The 21476-nt window shown below is 51.3% G+C and overlaps 2 protein-coding genes and 1 long non-coding RNA gene across 5 annotated transcripts in view; 2 read left to right on the plus strand and 1 right to left on the minus strand.

Annotated features, from left to right (window-relative positions):
* LOC144945998 (uncharacterized) overlaps positions 1-1868 on the plus strand; it is a 17893-nt gene extending 16025 nt beyond the window's left edge. For both annotated transcript variants that reach the window (XR_013639731.1, XR_013639730.1), the window contains 2 exons: positions 846-920; positions 1692-1868. This is a non-coding gene — a long non-coding RNA (uncharacterized LOC144945998). The remainder of the gene's footprint in view (positions 1-845; positions 921-1691) is intronic.
* Positions 1-20234, minus strand: part of LOC144945986 (ras-related protein Rab-23-like) — a 24533-nt gene extending 4299 nt beyond the window's left edge. Inside the window, exons 1-6 of one of the 2 annotated variants that reach the window (XM_078874700.1) lie at positions 20055-20234; positions 10025-11334; positions 3565-3656; positions 2361-2517; positions 1662-1744; positions 624-716 (exon numbers count right to left, since the gene is read on the minus strand). In XM_078874700.1, the coding sequence (XP_078730826.1) occupies positions 624-716; positions 1662-1744; positions 2361-2517; positions 3565-3656; positions 10025-10179 (580 nt within the window). In that variant the 5' untranslated portion in view covers positions 10180-11334; positions 20055-20234. Of the gene's footprint in view, positions 1-623; positions 717-1661; positions 1745-2360; positions 2518-3564; positions 3657-10024; positions 11335-14783; positions 14932-20054 lie in introns of those variants that run through there. The other variant, XM_078874708.1, reaches the window with a different exon arrangement.
* The window catches only part of PRIM2 (DNA primase subunit 2), a 30296-nt gene continuing 23848 nt past the window's right edge, over positions 15029-21476 (plus strand). Inside the window, exon 1 of the mRNA XM_078874673.1 lies at positions 15029-15148. The gene's annotated coding sequence lies outside the window, so the exon portion shown is untranslated. The remainder of the gene's footprint in view (positions 15149-21476) is intronic.

Here is a 21476-nt window from a genome sequence, read left to right on the forward strand (position 1 = left end):
TTTGTGCACGTGCAACGGCGCGATTCGTGATTGATTTTCGGGTGGGATTGCCACGTGGGTGAAATGCCAATGTATTATGTCGTGTGCCCTCCTCCATCAGGCACAGCCAAATGTGGAGGAGGGCACACGACACACGTTGCTGAGCCACTAATGCGGCGGAGCCACAGATTCACATCGGAAGTCACAGACCGGTGTAAGGACCCATTGACTCACGTAGAGGCCAAAACTCACACAGGGACCCACAGACACACACAGAGACCCACAGACTCAAACAGGGACCCATAGACTCACACAGGCACACAGACTCACACAGGGACCCACAGACTCACACAGAGACCCACGCACTCACACAGAGACCCACAGACTCACACAGAGACCCACGCACTCACACATGGACCGACAGACACACACAGGGATCCACAGACACACACAGAGACCCACAGACACACACAGGGACACATAGATTCACACAGAGACCCACAGACTCACACAGGGACCCACAGACACACACACGGACCCACAGACTCACACAGGGACCTATGGTGATGGTCATACGCCACACCGATGTACACTGCGCTGTGATGGTGAATGGTAGCAGTTGGATTCGGAGGGTGCAGCCCTACCGATGCGGCTGCCCTTGGATGCCGGCCGGCTCTGCTCCTCTACCCTCTGTTGCTTCACCCTTATCAGATACTTCTCGGCGATGTACTTGAACACTGCGCGCAACAGAGGGACACAGCGAGAGGGGGGTTTAACGTACACGGGATTGATCAATGCTTAACCAAGGCAAATTATATATGTGTGTGTGTATATACTAGCAGTGTTTTTTTTTATGTCCGTGACAGAGCACGGGTGCGGGGAGCAGAGTCGAGGATGTCATGAATGGGGAAAGGAACGGGAAGAGAGAAGATACATCAATGGTAAATAATAGAGAAAAGGATGGAAAGGGAACGGAGAAACTGGAGCAATGGGTCAGGAGAGATGAGGATGGGGAGCGGCGGGGTAGCGGTTAGCGCTACGCTACAAACCCAGCGACCGAGTCCGATTCCCACTCACGGCCAACATCAGTGACGGATTATCTGAACCGGTCCTGGGCCTCCGCGAGGTCGACTCAGCCTCAAATGAGTACTCGTTGCGGTATGCAAACATGACCACTCGGGAGACAAAGGCGGCCGGGCGTGGTGCTGGCCACCCAACCCCCTTTGCGTGCCGTGTCGGCCTTCATTGGTGCTCGCTAACAGCACTGTGGAGGCTACACGGGGGACCTCTGTGTGTGTGTGTACTGCGTGTGTGTGCGTGTGTGTGTGCGTGTGCGTGTGTGCGCGTGTGGGTGTGTGGGTGCGTGTGGATGCGTGTGTGTGTGCGAATGTGTGCGCGTGTGTGTGTGCGCGTGTGTGTGTGTGCGCGTGTGCGTGTGTGCGTGTGTGCCTGTGTGTGGGTGCGTGTGTGTGTGTGCGTGCGTGTGTGTGCGTGTAGGCGTGTGTATGTGGGCGTGTGTGCGTGTGTGTGGGTGTGTGCGTGCGTGTGTATGTGGGCGTGTGTGTGCGTGTGTGTGTGGGGGTGTGTGTGTGCGTGTGTGTGTGCGTGTGTGTGTATGCGTGTGTGTGTGGGTGCGTGTGTGTGCGTGCGTGTGTGTGCGTGTCTCGTGGGCCGTCGCTCGCCTTCGTTGACGTTGAGGTCCTCCTTCACAGACGTCCTGTAAAACCTCAGCCGCAGCTTCCTCGCCAGCGCTTCGGCTTCGTCGCTGCACAAAGAGAGACGTGGCAACATCGTCGTCGTCGTCGTCATCGTCGTCAACGTCATCGTCGTCGTCGTGGCGGTGGTGGGTTGGTGGTGTTTTGTGGTGGTGGTAGTGGTGGCGTTGGTGGTGATTGGTGGTGTTTGGTGGTGGTGGGTGGTGGTAGTGGTGGGTTGGTGGTGTTTGGTGGTGGTGGGTGGTGGCAGTGGTGGGTTGGTGGTGTTTGGTGGTGGTGGGTGGTGGCAGTGGTGGGTTGGTGGTGTTTGGTGGTGGTGGGTGGTGGCAGTGGTGGGTTGGTGGTGTTTGGTGGTGGTGGGTGGTGGCAGTGGTGGGTTGGTGGTGTTTGGCGGTGGTGGTAATGGTGGCGGTGGTGTTTGGTGGTTTTTGGAGGTGGTGGGTGGTGGCAGTGGTGGGTTGGTGGTGTTTGGTGGTGGTGGTAATGGTGGCGGTGGTGTTTGGTGGTTTTTGATGGTGGTGGCTGGTGGCAGTGGTGGGTTGGTGGTGTTTGGTGGCGGTTGTAGTTGGTGGTAGTTGGTGATGTTTGGTGGTGGTAGCGGTGGTGATTGGTGGTGTTTGGTGGGTGATGGTTGGCGCTGGGTCGCAGTGGCAACGGGCCCCTTGCCTGTGCACCGCGGCCTCGTCCAGGAGGTCGATCTTGTTCTGGACGAGCACCGTGGGGATGCCTCCCACCTCCTGCTCCACCTTCTCCTTCCACGCGGCCACGGAGAGGAAGGAGTCCCGGTCCACGGTGGAGAACACCAGCACGCACGCCTGCGCGCCTGCACGCGAGCAACAGTCGTGGTCAGTCCACTGCTGGATGGAGGGGCCTCCTCCCGACGCTGTGCGAGTTTTTTATTTTTTAAAGACCGCGCTCAGCAGGGTGAAGGGTAACTGGCAAGAAGCTACAGCCATAGCGAGAGATATACTGTGGGATGTGGTGTGTCGGGCAGGGGCGGTTTCTTCATTAGGGCGATTGGGCGACGCACCACCAATGTCATTCAACCACAGAGTCACGCTAGCCGTCACTGTGCCTCTGGATATAGTCCAATCAGCGTCATGTCACGTTCTGTGGAGTACCGCCTCTTTTTGGGCGATTTCACTCCGGCTGAGAATCGCCCAGAGTGGTCCCATAGACTTACATTCAAAGATGTTTTTTTTCGAACGGGGGGCGCTGCAATGCATTCTCTATGGCTTCCGGGAGGGCTCGCACTAACGTGCTTACGTCATCATACGTAAGCACGTTTCATCCAACAATATTATTTGTCGCCAACTAGTGGAATCTTTAATAAAAGAAACTTGAGTGGATTGTATTAATAGTGAGTATAGAAACAAACAAGATGTATTGTAAGAGTCACTTTATTTTTCATTAATATTAAAGAAGTGAAGTTGCCTTTACATGCTTAAGCTGTTAATTTATCCTTTGCATGGGTGGACCTTATCCTTATAAATCATCCAAACATTTGCCCCCCCTGAGAGATTTTGCAGGAGCCGCCACTGGTGTCGGGTGCGTGAATATTGTTGAGGCTGTAATTAAGCCATACTTCCCCGTGCTCGTCAGCGCGGGTTGGTGAAGGTGGTTTAATTTTCGGCGACTCTTTGAGCCGCTTTGGGGTCCTATTCAGCTTTTGCTTCGCTGCATGCAACTTGTCTGCATGCAACCGAGTTCCGCGTGTGACAGTGGGCGTCTCGGCAATCCGTTGAAGGCAACCGGTTGCGGGCAACCGGTTGCGGGCAACCGGTTGCGGGAAACCCGTTGCGGGCAACCAGTTGCTCACGGCGAGCACAGTCCGAGTAGTTCGCGATGGGTGCGCAGGTGGCGGCGTTACCTCTGTAGTAGGCCTTGGTGATGGCGTCAAACTCCTCCTGGCCGGCCGTGTCCCACAGCATGAGCCTCACCTCGTCGTCGTCATCGTTAACCCTTCGGCGGGAGGGACGGTGGGAAGGGTTCTACAAGTCATTGCAATTCTAGATTTGAAGCTTTCGTGACTGCAAGGATTCATATTCTTAGGTTTTTTCGGTAAAGTCACGTAGGTAAAAAATTAAAATTAATAAAAGTAAAATGAAAATAAAATAAAAATCACGACGTTTCGGAGGCAACACAAGCTTCCGTCTTCAGGTGGAACCGTCACAGCACGATAGCTGTATCAAGTGAGAGAAATTCCAAGAAAACAGTCCTTGTATATATACTAGTTGAGGGTGGGAGGAGCCAAGGTAGGCCCTGAATATTATTTTTTTATTTTATTTTTATTTTACTTTTATTAATTTTAATTTTTTACCTACGTGACTTTACCGAAAAAACCTAAGAATATGAGTGTGTGTATGCCGAACTTCTTTAGAAAACCGCACGTACGTGGCCAACCGCGCTGATCGCAGGTGCGGGGCAAGGACGACAAAAATGAACCACGCGCAACGAAAACTGCACGAGACGGCAGATTTGGCTGACGGCTGCCCGCAGCCACTGACAACAGAGCTCATGTTGAGGTGGGGAGGAGAACGATGTTCAACGTTTCGCTCCACGCGCCTGCAGGGAGCTTCACTCGGCTCTCCGGCGCGTTGTTCGGCATCGCACGACACGAAATACCCGTCGCAAGAACTGAACTCCCTCGATCGTTGTTTGCCTCACGATCACTCCTGTTCGATGTCAATTCATTTCACTATTCCATACTTGGTTTTTTTTCCCACTCCTACCTGGGCAGGGACAGTCTGCTGTGGCGTCGTTTCTGTATTCATCATTCGCGAACCCGTGTCCAAAAACCCCTTCACTCTTCTATTGTTCTAGACAAACGTTTCCTCCTGTCCTCGACGCCGTATTAATTGGTTCAACTTGAACGCTTTCCAAAGAAGGATTTAAGCGTTTATGCACGAGCTCCCTCGATCTGCTTGGAACGTGGTGGTGCGGGGTGGGGGAATGTCTCCTCTTCAACCGTGCGCACAATGCAGCGAAACAAAAACTACAACAACAACAACAACACAGCCCCCAACAATGGGTTGAAGAGAGCTGGCTAAAAGAGACAACAGCAGGGCCAAGAGACCGGAGCGTGGAACCCCCCCCACCGCCCGCCCCACGGCGATGAAGACCGCGCGCCGTGACGGCAAAATCCCCGCTGATGATTCTGCACGGAAGTCGTCGCCGGCGGCCGTGCCCATTTTTGGGGAATTTGTCTAAAAACTGAAAGAAGAAAAAAACGGAGCCAGAGAAAAGAATCAGCCTGCGCGGCTAATTTTATCCGCTCGCCTGTTAAAAATAAAAACAGAAAGGGGATTTTAAGCCGAAGCAGCTGGAGGAGCAGCAGCAGCAGCCTAAAATTGTAACGCGGGAAGGCTGGAGCGACGCGAATGACTGCAGGTGACAAAACCATCGCAGACGGGATTAGCGGCGGTTCCGCTTCGCTTCGTGTGCGTGCCAGCCGTCTAGAATTGGCACCCTCTCTTCGTCACGCCAACACCCCTCCCCCCACCACCACCCCCGCCCAAAAAAAGAAAGATCCCCGGTATAGCCTACAACAGACTGTTGGGGCAAGTGCTGTTAGCGAGCACCTATGAAGGCCGGCACGGCACACGAGGGGGTGGGTGGCCAGCACCACGCCCGGCCGCATTTGTCTCCCCAGTGCTGATGTTTTCACACTGCACCAGGTACTTATTTGAGGTTGAGTCGACCTAGGGGAGGCCCCAGCACCGGTTCAGATAAGCGTCACCGGTGTTGGTGGAAACGAACTCGGGTCGCCGGGTTCGTAGCGCCAGCGTGCTAACCGCTACACCACCGCTCCCCACCCTCGGTTTCCTCCCAACATGGGGCCAAACGCTTTTATCCCTCCGTCGTGTGTTCTGGTTGTAGGCAATCGTTGGCACAACTCGGAAACGCATCGGAGAGCCGTGCAGCGCAGCCGCAAAAAGCCCACGCCGTGGAACTGCTGAGGCTCCAAACATCTCAGTGCGGCAGGATCCTCCTGACTAGGAGTCTTGAGACTCGGCGCCACGGTTGTGAGATGTTAACTACCTCGCCTGGTATGGAGGAGGGCGTGGGTTCGATTTCGACCCTGACGCCTGCTGTATATTTGGATTTTGCGTGTCTCTCTCTATTATTATCATCATCATCATCACGGTGGCTAGAAGATATTAACTACCTCGCCTGGTATACAGGAGGTCGTGGGTTCGATCCTGACCCTGACGTCTGGTCGCGTGGATTCTTCTCCGGGTCCTTCGGTTTTCCCCTCCACATTTAGAAACATCCGCTCAGGGTATTTGGCTGCTAAACATTTCCACATGATGATATGCCGCTTCGTTGAGCTATCATTTATGGACAGGTCGCTTCTGTAAAAAAAAAGAGCGATATCGTTTACTGGGCCTTACCTGGTAAAATAGAAAATAGTTTAGCTTTAGTTTATTAGAAGTATGGTGAGACCAGTGGCGTAGGAGCGTGGTTGTCATGGGCCCTGATACACGGAATGACAAGCGGGTCCCCTGTCCGATTTCCTCCCCCCTCTTCGTGGCCCGGTGCCTGGGCCTCTTTCGAGCCCGTTGGGTCCCGATGCAGTTGCACCGACTGCACACCACTCGATAGCTGTGTCACTGGGTCGAACAACACCCTGTGAATGGCATGGGATGGAGAGGCCTTAATCCAGCAGTGGACTGACTAACTGGGGAGGGCAGTTCCATGATTCTGGGTGTACATGTCAGACATTGTAACGATTGTGACGTGGTTCGTTTTACTTGACCGTAAAATGACGGCCGACTAGGGTCGTAATTCATACGGATATCACAGGTCCACTTATCTTCTAAGTGGTAAAATGCTCGGTAAAAAAATGTCATGGTGTCGGACGTACTCGGATGAGCTGGTTTGGCAATTGTGCGTCCAGTTTCATTTACGCGTCAAAACCGTCGACTCGTTCCATAAATAAGCCACATTACTACAATTGCAGATAATTACCTCCAAAATTACACACAGATGTATTAATAGGATGATATGAAATGTTGACTGTGATGTTGTCCAATTGGGGAACTGTCCTGCTCTGAATTACGTTTAATGACGATTATTATTGTTATTATTAGCAGAGTTGGAATTACATTGAGAGACTTAAAGAGGAAGACATTGCAGTCCGTTCTCCTAAAACGCGTGTTGTTTTCATAACGCGAATTGGAAATAACGCGATTTATGTATTAGGAAACACATTTTTTTGTTACAACGCGGATGCGAATTGGATATCACGCGATTGAGTGAACAGAGCTACGTCGCGCGAAGTCGGAATAAAGTGGTCGTACGGCTGCCTCGGCGTAGCATCGCACAAGGCAGCGGGATGCTGCTGGATCCTTCTAGATGCTACCCACGCGCCTCAGTCTTTGTTCAGCCTGCGTACCCGTCTCACCGTGCTATCGCGGACTGCGCTTTACCCGATAGTACATATATTAAATCTTGACTTAAAGCTTTCGTGACTGCAGGAATTCATATTCTTTGCGTCTTTCGGTAAAGCCACGTAGACAGAAAAAATAACTAAAAATACGACGTTTCGATCGCAACACAAGCGGTCGTCTTGCGGAAAATAGTAATTTTTCTGTCTATGCGGCTTTACCGAAAGACCATAAAAATAGTTGATCTATTATTGGAACGCGTTTTTTCCCCCATAACGCGGTGTTGTTCAGGAACGCACCTACCGCGTTATAAGAGAACAGAGTGTACACGGGTTAATGACGTCTCCCACGCTCATAAGTGAGCGTGGGCAGGACATGTCAGGGTGAGAAGGGACAATCTACTGCGGTCGAACATTCGCGATGGAGTGACAGCCGAAGAATCAAAGTGTGTCCGAGAGGACAATCAAGCAGCAGGGGGATGGAGTGGAGCGATGAAGTCAGCTTGCATGCAGGTGCTAGATTGCTGGTCCTGGGCCTCCCCTAGGTCGACTCAGCCTCAAATGAGCACCTGGTGCGATGTGTAAACGTCGCCACTAGGGAGACAAAGGCCACCCACCCCGTCGTGTGCCGCGCAGAGGTCGCAATCCGGTACCCGATACCCGTACCCTACCCGATACCCGGCTACCCGTACCTGGCCGGGTACGGGTACCCGTTTGCGACCCTGGTGCGGCCGGGTACAGGTATGGGTAGGCCGTGAGTCACTGGTGAGTAACCGTTTGTCACTCATTTCCCAACGTCTTGTCTCTTCTCACAATTCATGTTCCTAGAATTAACTCACCCGCGCCTGCAACATGGCTTCATCCCAGAGGTCGCAATCGGGTACTCGTACCCGTACCTTGCCCGATACCCGGCCGGGTACGGGTAGCCGGGTATCGGGTAGGATACGGGTACCCATTTGCGACCCTGGTGCGGCTAGGTACGGGTACGGGTAAGGAATCAAAACCCGTTTTCGACCTCTGGTGCCACGCCGGCCTTCGTCGCTGATACTCGCTAACAACAACTGCCGCCAACCGCCAAGGCTACACGGAGGATCTTTGTCGCGATGCTTTCGTTACGTTGCAGGATCCTGAGACTTATGGAGGTCGGGGATGAATTTGTCGCTGAATATTTGTCCAGGTGGCCGGTATAGACTGGGGTTCATAATCAACGATTTTTGGGTTTAGATCGCGTTATTTATAAATGTGTCGTAACCCTCCACCACCCGACACGGCCAATCAGTAAAAATGTGTCACGTTGACAAAAGACAAATAGTTCACTGCTTTAGCCCACCGGTGTGTTGAAGCCACAACATTTACAATTTGAGTACGACGTTTCGCTGGTAATTGCATCCAGCATCATCGGGCAATTCGCCAGAATGGTGAGGCTCTGCTGTGTCTCCCGTTCTTATATAGAGCAGCAGCAGAGGTGACGTCATCATTGCTGCTCTATATAAGAACGGGAGACACAGCAGAGCCTCACCATTCTGGCGAATTGCCCGATGATGCTGGATGCAATTACCAGCGAAACGTCGTACTCAAATTGTAAATGTTGTGGCTTCAACACACCGGTGGGCTAAAGCAGTGAACTATTTGTCTTTTGTCAACGTGACACATTTTTACTGATTGGCCGTGTCGGGTGGTGGAGGGTTACGACACATTTATAAATAACGCGATCTAAACCCAAAAATCGTTGATTATGAATAACATTGGTCGCGAAAGCCTACGTGTTAAATAGACTGGGGTGTCGGGAGGGACGCGAGAAGCAGCAGCCAGGGGCGCAGAGACAGGTAAGCCATGGTCGCTGATCCGGAGAGGGCCTGCTCGGCTGAGATTAATCCCTGGCGTGAAAGGCCCGGGATCGGGTAAGGAGGAGTGGTGCCACGAGGCGTTGTCAGCGTTTGAGGTACAAACAAAAAACTGGTACACGCCATGGGAAGAAAAATAAAATCTCACAATACCACGAGAGGGGAGAGCGACGTGCCTTTGGGTGGCGTATTATTATTTTTTCCCGGGATCGACGCCGTGGTGGTGAGATGTTAACTGCCTCGCCTGGTATACAGGAGGTCGTGGGTTCGATCCCAACCCTGACGCCTGCTGTATATTTGGAGTTTGCGTGTCTCTCTCCCTATGGTCACGTGGATTTTTCTCCCGGCCCTCCGGTTTTCCCTCCAACAGTTATAAACATGCGGTTGGAGTATTTTGCTGCTATAAATTTCCACGTGATAAGCCGCTTCGTTGAGCTATCATTTGTGGCCAGGTCGCTTCTGAAAAAGAGCTACATAGCTCAGTGGGCCTTACCTCGTAAGATAAAAAATAGTTTAGTTTCATGGTTTATTATTTATTACTAATGCGCATCAACATCAACAGGCCGTTGCGCACACCTCCATCGTGAACGGAAACTTATAGACAAGCAAGAGAAGAGCGGTTGTAGCCGTGAAACCCAAACTGTGGACCACATAGTAAACCCATAGGAACACGTAGAGATACGCCAACACATACAGCCACGTAGATATCCATAGAGGCGCGTAGAGTTACAGAGACCCATAGATATATATGAAAAACAAGCCACAGGAGTGTGATTGTGGCCAAGCAATCCAAACTATGTCCATATAGTAAACCCACTGTACTCGGCGCGTCTTTAACGGAGGAACAAACCTACACAAACTCTCTCCTGAAGCCCCCTCGTCGTGGCTAGCAGACCTCGACATTCACATTTAGCTCCTGAACAAATTGCCATCGTACGGGAAAAAAACACATAGACGTCGTTAAACAATTGACAAAATCTGGGACTTCTAAAGCCCCGGGAAGACGTACAGATGTTCCCCAAGGACAGGAGCTAACTTCAAAAACAGGGACGGTTCCCTGGGAAAACCGTGACACGGTGGGGGGGGGGGTCACTCACCGGAGTTCTCTCTCCAAGAAGTCCACGCCGATCGTCTTCTTGTAGTCGCGGGTGAAGACGCCCTTACAGTAGCGCTGGATCATGCTGGACTTCCCCACCGATCCGTTCCCGACCACCACCACCTTGATAGCCACTTCGATGTCCTCCTCCTGCATTGCCACTCGTCTCGCTCTGCCTATCTCCTCCGCCTGGGCTTGACCGACCCTGTAACCGACCCACCAGGTCGGACCTCCTGGCCAGTGGCCACCCCTGTCACGCTTAAAGGCCCGCCGCGTGTGAAGACTTGTGGGATTCGGTTCGGAGCGTAGCTGCTGGGACGCAACGGCTTATTCGGCGCTTTCTCTGGGGCTAGCCGGGCCTCTGGATGTGAACCTGGGATGGAGATATGAGACCGTGAATCTGCATGATACCAGGTTCTGGGATGCCGGGACGAGATGCGGTCACCTCCGACCGATGTGCCACTCTCGAGTACTCACCGAGTATCCGCGAACGGGAATCGGAGAGTTCGCGCAGCTTGGATCTTTCGATGGGGGATCAAGTGGACGGCGTTCTGCACTCGGCGTCACCAAATGCCACCTCGTGGCGATAAGATGCGATATTGAAACGCGGCCATGCGCAAGGTGAAGACGTCGATTTGAATCAAACTGCACGTGCTTTTTTTGTTTTTATCATTTAGACACGCAACCAAGTTGGATGTTCGTGAACGTCAAAGTCGTTTTTTTTTCTTCTCTCAAAAGTAGCTGGTGTTGGCACCGCGCGTGCGCCTCTGTGACTTTGGAATCGTTTTTGAAAGCCGCGACCTGATTTGTGCCCGCGCTCGCTTGGATGAAAACTGTCGTGCGTGGCTCTAACTTCGCCCCCCCACCCCACCGCCGTCAGATAAAATATTCACCGCATCCTTACAAACTCATTCATTTGATCAAACATATTTTAGGGATGCGCATACTGCACAAACGGACACGTGTTCTATCCCGCTCGCAACGAGGGTAGGTCTGTGTTGTTGTTTACTTTGCTTGAAGGGGCAAAAACAAACTTACGTACTTCTCCCTGATCGATTACCCCGAACAAAACTCTCGATTCAAATAAACGAGCGCCCGTCCGTTCGAAGCAACGAAGGCGATCGAGGAGGAGGCGGAGGAGGAGGCGGTGGAGGAGGTGGGGGGGAGAGCCGCTATCTGGATCGGAACGCGATCCAGAAGCAGAGACGTTCGTCCCTTGTCCGAGCTCGCAGACGGATGTGGGAGCGAAGGGGTGGGTACTCCTCTTCATTCGCCGGCACGGGATCGGGATGGGCAGCAAGTGGTCGCGTCCTGCGGGGCAACACGAGAAGGTCGAGATCGCGCAAATATAAATGTGTCGTCAAAACCCTACGCCACCCGACACCACCAATTAGTCAACAGGTTTGTGAATGTAAACAAAATGCGCCAATCAGTCACTGGTTCAGCACGCCCGTGTGCTGGAGAGTAATTGTGCAGTAACACAATTTGGCACAATCTTGACTTGAAGCTTTCGTGGCTGCAGGAATCCATGCTCACAAAACGTGCCAAATTTCATACTCTTTGGTTCTTTCGGTAAAGTCACGTAGGTATAAAATCAAATAAATCACGACGTTTCGGGCGCAACACAAGCGTCCATCATCAGGTGGAAAAGCATGGTCTGCTGCTGAGGCAGACCGTTTTCAGCAGACCATGCTTTCCCAACTGATGATGGACGCTTGTGTTTCGCCCGAAACGTCGTGATTTATTTGATTTTATACCTACGCGGTATTACCGAAAGAACCAAAGAGTATGAAACTTTGGCACGTTTTGTAGCACGTGACTCACCCACTAATTGGCTGCGTCGGTTTGGTGGCGGGGTTTTTAACGACGCATTTAAATTTAGGCGATCGAACCCAAACTAAAAAAAGAACTTTTATCGATAACATTGCTAACGAAAGCCTACTTTGATACGTGCTAAACACAAGAACACACACGCACAGAGCACGGGCGTTGCGTTGTTAAAAGCTGGCCTCTCCCGCACAATCAGCCGGCGTTCTGGGCAAGCCTCCCTTCCGGAAGCAACTTCTCACACTTGACGCATTCCTTGCTGGATTCCCAAGTGACCTTTATTAAAAATGCAATTTAAATTGGAGGAATCTGAGCTTTTCATATCCCGTCGCTGAATAATGGAGGTGGTTTGTAGTGGGGGTGGGGTGAGTAGTGGGGGCAGGGGGGGGGGATCCCTGCAAGGGGGAGGGGGGCGGGGGGGGCGGGGGGGGCGGGGGGGGTGGGTGGAGGGTGAGAGGAGTTCGTCCCCACGAACGTGACTCACACCGTGGTGCTCATTAAACACTCGTCCCCCCGTGTGACTAACGGGACACGGCTTAGGACACGCCAAGCGGGTGTGTGTGTTTACGAACACGCAAAGGTGCCTCGTCACAGCCTTTAACAGACTGTTGAGGCAGGTGCTGTTAGCGAGCACCTGTACGGAGGCCGCCACCGGCGCACAAGGGGCTGATGTGGCTTATCAACCACGTCCGGCCGACGGAGCCTCCTCCAGTGGCGATGTTTGCACATCGCACCAGATACTCGCGCCTCGACCACAATACCTGCAGTCATAATGCAAACAAACATTTTTTTTTACTGGCAAATGAGGTTCCAATGGTGTAAATGCTTACCCCGAGCTCTCATACTCTGATGGTGCATTGTCTTTGAGTTGTGCGCCTTTTGGCGTCATCTGGTCCAACCCATGTGAGACTAGGCTCTAAAGAAAGCTGTCTCGGGTGTGGACCAATCAACTTCAAGGACAGTGCACATTATCAGAGTTATTTTTTTTTTGCATTATGACTGCAGGTATTGTGGTCTATGCAAACATGACTCCTTGTAAAAAAGTGTCAGTTTTGTTGCCAGATGGAAGGGTAAAAAAACAATTATCATAAGCTCAACAAATGTTTGAGGTTGAGATCCAGGTCGGGTTTAAATGTAAATGCCACTCGCCACTGATGTCAGCAGGCATTCAGTGACGTGCGCTAACCGGCCCCCCCCCCACGTATAAAGGCAAAGATCCCACCCTATAATCTGTATGGGCCCTTTTGGGGCAAGTGCTGTTAGCGAGCATCTACGAAGGCCAACACAGGCACACGAGGGCGTGGGTGGCCAGCACCACGCCCGGCCGCCTGCGTCTCCCTCGTGGCAATGTTTACACAACGCACCAGGGTCTCATTTGAGGCTGAGTCGACCTAAGTGGGGGCATAAGACCAGTTCAGATATAATCGTCACCGGTGTCGGCCGTGAGCGGGAATCGAACTCGGGTGGCCCGGGTTCGTAGCGCGGCGTAGCGCTAACCGCTGCACTACCGCTCACACACACGGACACCCGCAATATGCACGAGGACTTGCTTATGATTCATAATTTGTATTATGCAGCGGACGAAGGCAGCTGGTTTCCAAACTGATCGTACGTCTGCATCATCACCATAATCACCCCCAGTGCGTGTGCCGGAGCGAGCGTTTGGGACGCTTGGATGGGGGTCGTGATTCGCGGAGGGAAGAAAGCGGCTGCATTCACCCAACCTTTTGTGGACAGAGATGGATGCGCCCCTTTGTTAAAACTCTCGGCTCGTCCACGTGAATACCCACCGGTTATTCATTTCGCTGAGTCAGCCCTGGAGAGTGTCGGTGCGTGCGTGTGCCGACGTCTCTGCGCGTCTGTCTCGATGCGTGCCTTGGTGCGTAACAACACTTACCCCGACGGTCTGTCAAAGCTATGCTGTACGTGGGATCTTTGTCTTTTCGTGTGACTGTGTGTGGGGAGCGGTGGCGCAGTGGTTAGCGCACTGTGCTGCGGACCCGAGTTCGGTTCCCGCTCAGTGACCAATAACAGTGGCGGATATTTGAACCGGTGCTGGGTCTCCCCTAGGTCGACTCAGCCTTAAATTAACATGCCACCACTTAGGAGACAAAGGTGGCAGGGCATGGTGTGATATCCAAAGCACCCCTTCGTGTGCCGTGTTGGTACCTTAATGGGTGCTGGCTAACAGCACTTGCCCTACCTAAATGCCGGGATGGCTCTGCGTGTGGTCTGTGTGTGTCTTTGTCTGTAGGGGGGGCTCCGTCACAAACCCCATAGTGGGCCCCCGACACCTTCAAACTAATTTGTAAGTACGACATCTGACGCCGTGTCGTAGAATCGCGGGCCCCCCCCCCCCCCAAAGCGCGGGGCCCAGGGCGGGTGCCCCCCCCAATCGCTGTACCCCTGGGGACGGCTCTGTCTGCATGTCTGTGTGTATGTATGACGTCATTAAACTGCATGACGAGGTGGAGTTTCATCATCAACATCATGAGCAGCAGCCATGTTATATCCACTGCTGGATGAAGGGCTCTCCCCCCCCCACCTCTTCACGCCGTTACCATCCCTCGCGGAAACGTGATGCATCTTAAATGCTTCTCAGAATCAGAAAATGTATTTATAATTGAGGAATCCGATGAGCTATGAAGCAATTTTTTCACAGATGTCCAGTAGGGGCGGGTCAGAACGTTATAACGACAAACAATACAAAAACACGACAGGAGCGCAAAGTATGGGTTACGGTGAACAAATCACTTAAAAAAAATAAAACTAAACAATTTTACTACTATGAGACATCTCCCTTACCAGTGGCAAAATATAGTAATAGGTGTTTACCCTTTCAACTGGTACAAAAAACTGCCTTGTATGAAGGTGTCAGTTTTTTGTACCAGTTGAAAGGGTAAAAATCTATTACTAAACAATTTTAATCTGACCATCATCGCTCCATCTCCACGCTGGACGTCCCCTCTCCCCGGCGCCCTCTCTATCAGACGCGTTGGCTGCTGCCACTAATCTCGACCACCATCGGACATCCTTCCCGCCCAACACCCACGTGCCCTTCAAAACTTCAATCAGCAGACAATGGAGATGAAAGGGAGCTGCAGGCAAGCCAGAGATGAGAGCTTTTCATTTGCCGGGTTACGTTATTTGGCTCTTTGACGTTCATTCGCCACCGGATTCGAGCTGACGCTTTGGGCCGATCGCCCTCCCTTGGTTGCGTTCAACGACGCCTTTAGCTACTTGGCGTCTCCTCGGCTGTCGCTTTGCTTTCCTTCAATGCCTTGCGGCGCCATCGACCGTCAGTATCGCGCATTGATCATCACGCCGGCGTTCACCCTGAGCCCCTGACAGGCCACGCGGGTTAACGCGTGCACGCCTCTCTCTCTCTGTCTGTGTGCAACATTGAACGGTATCGCTAATTGCGCTCGCGTGTTCTTTGAGCCCCCTCCCTGCTCCTATCTCGCCCCCCCCACCCCCCCGTTTAATACCTAAATGCGCTCATCTCGTACAATTAGCGTGGAGATTTGATTGATTTGGGGGCCGCTGCGATGGCGAGATGTTAACTCGCTCGCTTAAGTATGCAGGCAGCCGTGGATTCGATCCCGACCCTAACGCCTGAATATTTGGAGTGTCCACGTCTCTTTTTTTACGATCAGTGGAAACAAGAAGATGATCGGTGTATTCGGCACTTTGCTTCGTTCATCATTTCGTATTTTTTTTACTTTGCTTTATGTAAACCCCCACCTCTCGCTCACTCTCTCGCTTACTCTCTCGGTCACTCTCCCCTCTCTCTCCCTCCTGCCCACACTCTCCCCTCTCTCTCCCTCCTGCCCACACTCTCCCCTCTTTCTCTTTTTTTTCTCTCTACCCTAGTGGTCGCGTGGATTTTCCCTGCACATTTACAAAAGTGCGTTTGGAGTATTCTACCGCTGTACATTTCCACGCGATCAGCCACTTCGTAGAGCTATCATTTGTGGCCAGGTCGTTTCTGAAAAAGAGCTATAATAGCTCAGTGAGCCTTATCGGGTGGCGCTGTGGTTTTAGTGCATCGCACTCAGTCCTGTAGCGTGAGCGCATTCTGCTGATGAACAATTTTTTTTTATTTCGACCGGAGCGCACGGCGTTATTAAACACGCACGGGCTGGGTGGAGTGGTGGCGCACTGGTTAGCGCACGAAAGACCCGGGGCACAAGTTCAATATCCCGACCACTGCTACATCAGTGGCGAGTGAAATTTCAACCAGTCCTGCAATCCCCCGCCCCACTCGCTTTATGCCCACCTCATTGACCAGAGTGGTGAAGTATGGTGAAACAACCCAATGACTAACCTGGTGCAGAGAGGCACTCCGCCTCCATCCAGCAGTGGATTGACAAAGGGCTGAATATGATCAAATTCTGACTTTAAAAAAATTCAGAATTGCTCTGCCAACTCAGCAGTATGACTGAGCACACTCAATCGGCATGTCGCGTATGGTGGGGCAACATGTGGGTACATCCCACTTCTTCTTCCAAGACGTCTGGCCAGGATTGAATAGGTGGGGTAATATCCTGTGTAGGTGGTGTCAAGAGCTCCCTCTAGTGGAGGCTCTTCCTTAACGCTGCCTCATCACAAGACACGTGCAGCACAAAAGGCTAACGTTTCGGACAACGGTCCTTCTGCAGTGACTACTTTTAAAGAAGGGGCCGCGACACCAGGCACACAGTACTGTCCTTATTTAAGGATTAATCAACACTGGGAAACTCTAGCCACCACTCGCTACTGATGTCAGCCGTGGCCTTGGAGTCGAACTCGGGCGGTCGGGTTTCGCAGTCGCCGCGCGATCATGACGACTGCGCGCAGCAGCCCATGGTGCGTGTGGGTTCGCCGAATTGCCGCAGCCAACCAATGCCTTCGTCTCTTTGTCAGGCGGAGCGGTGCGTTTTTAACGAGGGCCGTGAATCATTTTTTTTTATTTTCGGTCCAGCGATGCGCTATCTTGGATCACAATTTGCGCAATTTGCATGACAATGAGCGGGGCTCGCGGTGCTGCTCGACGCATTTCCGTTGCCGGCTAGCGCCACCTGCTGATGAGTTTTAACTTCTCTAAAACTAGAAACGTTTTATTTTATTTTACCAGGTAAGGCCCCACCCACTGAGCTTTTATAGCTTTTTTTTCAGAAGCGATCTGGCCACGAATGGTAATAGCTCAACGAAGTGGTTTTTCATCACGTGGACAATTATAGCAGCCAAATACTTTAAACGCACGTTTCTAAATGTGTAGGGAAAACCCGGAGAACCCAGAGAAAAATCCACGCGACCACGGGGAGAGAGATATTTAAACTCCAAATATACAGGAATCTTTAGGGTTGGGATCGAACCCACGAGATTCTATTTCCCAGGGGAGATAGTTAACATTTCGCCACCGCGGCGCCCTTAGCTATCGGTTTAGATATGGCAGTCAAGACGGTGTCAATCTCCTGCCGAGGACAAGTAGGCAGCCTGCGGCATGGACACCGTGCAGAACACATTTCGAACGTGCGCCCCGGGTGGGAACGTCATCGTTGCGGCGACAAAAAGGCGCTAACACGCAGCGTGAAACATGAAACTAATGCCTTATGAATACCGCGTAGAACGGGGGCATAGACATTTGATCTCTCTTGCACTGTGGCCTTCGTAACCTAGGGGGGATGGGGCAAGGTAGTAGGTCGGTGGGGGTAGCGGGGCAGAGACCAGTGGTCTTGGTTTGATGGGGGGGACTTTACAAATATGTTGAGAACCAATGGTGTGTTCGCAGTCATGCCGTGTAGCTAAAGCGAGCCTGACGCTGCTGATGAGACACCGATTGGGGAAACCGCTCCAGAGTTTGCACGTGCAAGGACGGTATTGGGCTGTGGTCTTGTAAAAGATCTGTTTAGATGGATAGGGCCTTGCCAGTTTAATAATAACGTCCGAGTCAACGTTGGTAAAAAAAAACAAGAATGTGCTCCCAGAATTAAGGTCGTGTGGCTGATGGGATGTGTAAAATAAATACTGTTTCTTTTTTTAAGTGGCGTGACAAATCTGCAAAGGGGGCATATGGTCTGTTTATTTTATTTCGATACACTTAATAAATAGGACTCAATAATGACGTTGGTGATTACTGGGTGTCCGTTAGGATTATCACTAAAGCTGCCGTTGGAATAAATTATCTGTATTCCATCCTCCGTCTTAAGTGCTTTAAAGCTGATAAAGGATTTATTTTATTGTTAGTGATCCCGCACGTGTGTTTGTTTTCTTCTATCCTTCCGTGCGGCAATTTGTTCAGGAGCTAAAAGCCATTGTAGAGGTCTGCTAGCCACGACGAGGGGCTTCAGGACAGAAAATTGGTGTCGTTTTGCTGTTCCTCCTCCGTTGAAAAAGCCCAGACTGCAGTGGTTTACAATATGGTCCACAGTTTAGTTTGCATGGCCACAATCGCACTGCCGTGGCCTGTGTCTTTAATCTTCCATTCATTAAGGACATGTTGCAGATCGGCCTATTGATGTTCTGATGCGGTCAATGTTTACACCAACCAGTGTCTTTGAGCAGGATGATTGTCAGAGCCAGGAGGTGTGCGATATTTGTATCTCAAATGAGATGTTGATCCCGCGCGCGTTTGTGTTATGTAATATGTGCCATGAGTGTGTGCTGTGAGCCCATAACTAAGGTGCTCGTGTGTTATGTCAGGAATGCGTGCTGTACTGAAACGTAGATTAATTTCCAGAACAGTGAGCATCTGTGTTGTGCTGTTTAAGTGCCCTAATAAGTAAACTATATAATAGACGACGTTTCTGGCAATGACCCTTCTTCGTAGCACATGAATCAAACGTATTTATTAGGGCATCTATTTAAGGCAGTTTCATTGATCAATGCGTTGAGTCTTTCATACACATAAATCATGAGCTTAGCAAAACTCCACGACCTCTCTCCTGAAGCCGTCTCGTCGTGGCTAGCAGACCTCTAAGTTGGCATTTGGCTCCTGCACATATCGCCGCCACACGCAAGAATGCCACGAGTTTAAGGAACAATGTTAATCTTCAAATCTGCGTCGCGTAATGTAAACTTCAGAACCGACGATATTAATCGAAGAATCGACGCACGGCTACTCTAGACCAGTGGTTCTTAACCTTGACTGCAGCCTTTCACCCCTTTGGTTCTCAATCATAAAACATATATTCTATGAATAAATACATAGGTCTGATTAAACAAAGTAGTTGTACTTACGTGCCCGTGATTAATTTGTGTGTTCGATTATTTACCTTCTAAAAGAAATCTGCCCATGTCTCGCACCCCCAGAAAGAGCATCTCGCACCCCCTGTGGAGTGCAGCGTGCACCCCAGGTTAAGAACCGCTGCTCTAAATCCCATAACATCACGCCCCAGCGACGCCACCCCACCCCTCACTGAACTTGGGACGTCTAATTCCGAACCTTAACCTCGCCACGCTCCTTGTCCGTGAACCTGTTGGCAGCGCTGTCAGTAACCATGCTTACGTGTCAAACGCACTGCGATCGGTGATCACAGAACACGCCTGCGATCCAGCGCTTTGGAGGTAAAGGTTGGTGGATCACGCAGAGATTGACGTGAAACTCCCCCACCTCCCGCTTGGGTTTCCGCTAGGTAGCCGGGAGCTGGTAGTACAGCAAGTGGGTTGATGGAGCCATCTGTATATAGCGTGGCTCCGAGCGTTAACGCCTTCGTGTTGATGAGCTGGTATTCTCTGGGTTTCCGCCCACACACGAAGCGTAAACAAACTTATTTACAAGAAAATCGGCCAAGTATACCGAGGCAGGACCCTCTTGTAAGAGAGTCTTGATGCAATGGACTCATTATATTAACCACCATCGTCACGGCATGCAGCAAGTCTGGCTGACCCACATTGCCAGCGAAATGAATTAACCCACATTGAACCACGTAACAATGCGTGTTGTACGGCTCATCGGCATCCCTGCCGTAATATACCGCAACTTGCAAATGTCAGCATTTCTGCGTCGGTTTTGCGTGACTTTATACCCAATAACCAATCGACCCGGGCCCCCTTTAACAATCCACCCGGCCTCCTCAACAAGACCGTCTAGGGCCCGCGTGTGTGTACGTTTCATCCACACCCTCCATCACGCATATCCTCAACAGGACAAGTTGACCTGCATCTGACACGCTACCTCCACCGATCATCATCATCGCCACCACCAACCCACCACGACTGACCTGGACGCGACCAGCTCTCTCCAGGTTGTAGTAAAGCCCCACTTGTGTTGTGTGGCAGCGCCTCGGGCCGTGTCTCTGTGTGCGTGTGTGTCTTGTGTGAGTGTGTGTGCTGAAGCGGTGTGTGTGTGGACTGCGAAGCGTTCTTTGTTGCCTGGTTGCTAAGTGGAAACGTGGAGGAGGAGGAGAGGGAGGGGAGGGAGCCGGTGTGTGGGTGAGGAGGAGGAGCAGGCCATGCGATGGGGGTTACACTGTCTGCCCCCGCTGCCTTGCTGCTTCGGTGAATTTCATCAGCGTTAGGTCTTTTTTACAATCGCTAAGTCGAGAATGCACAGATGCCATTTGCATACTCTTCTGTACTAGGAGCACTGACAATATATATTTGATGTAATAATACAATTGCAAGATAGCATGTACTCTGAGTTAGTTTTGATGTTCTCTAGGAATTAAAGTGTATCGTTGGCGACAGAATTGCATGAACAAGAGCAGCACATTGAAGAGTTCCATCAATTTTAAATGGACCGTTGTCAGCCTTCTGTCGTCCGTCACCTCTTCGTGTGTCGCTATCGATCATCACGTCTTCCGAACTTCTTCCGCTGCTTTCGGTGGCAGCCACTCGCAGTAAAGTTATTGTTGCGGTGGAAAGGAGCCCAGCCAGAAGCCAGCCAGGAAACTCGAGGCATGAATTAGTTGTAAGAGTAGTACGGTAGTCTTAGCGAAAACAACGAAAAATGGCATTCGTCAACAACACTGCCCTAAAATTAAAACAATAGCTGACGTTTCGGGTAACGGTCCTTCTTCATGGCAGAGAGAACAACAACTACGACTGACCTGCACGTGATCACCAGCGCTCACGATGCAGAACGGCCAGAAAAAATAATAAATCATTCCGGGTCATTGCCCGAAACTTCGCCTACCATACACATTTTGTTTTAATTGCAGTGTTTCTGGTCGAGCGTGTGGAGTTTGTATTCTGTGTATATCACACGCATAACTGCGCCTCGTCTCAGTGTCTTCCACCACAACCTGTGGAACGCCGCGTGACTAATGTTGAGTGCAATATCTGCTCATGGTGTTGATTCGATGTTCACATATCCGACCTTCTCAGTTATCCGACTATGCCTCAAGACCCCCCCCCCACCCTCATCTCCCAAGGAAGTCAGATATGCGGCGTTGTACTGTGCTTTATTCTGGGACAATTATTGTTGTTTGTCCCCCCCCACCCCCCCCGTGACATTTCCATGTCGTGATGAGCGCATGGTACACGATATTGCGCACGTGTACACTGAATTCTGGAGATTCATTTGAATTGCATTGTTGCGTGGTATTTATTTTAAATCGCAACACAATACCTTCCTGTCCACCCCACCCCTCAGCGGCAATTATATTAATAGCCGTTTAATTGCTGGATTGCAGTGCTGTGAT

This window comes from Lampetra fluviatilis, chromosome 2 (genome assembly GCF_964198595.1).
Source record: "Lampetra fluviatilis chromosome 2, kcLamFluv1.1, whole genome shotgun sequence".
Classification (NCBI taxonomy): Eukaryota; Metazoa; Chordata; class Hyperoartia; order Petromyzontiformes; family Petromyzontidae; genus Lampetra; species Lampetra fluviatilis.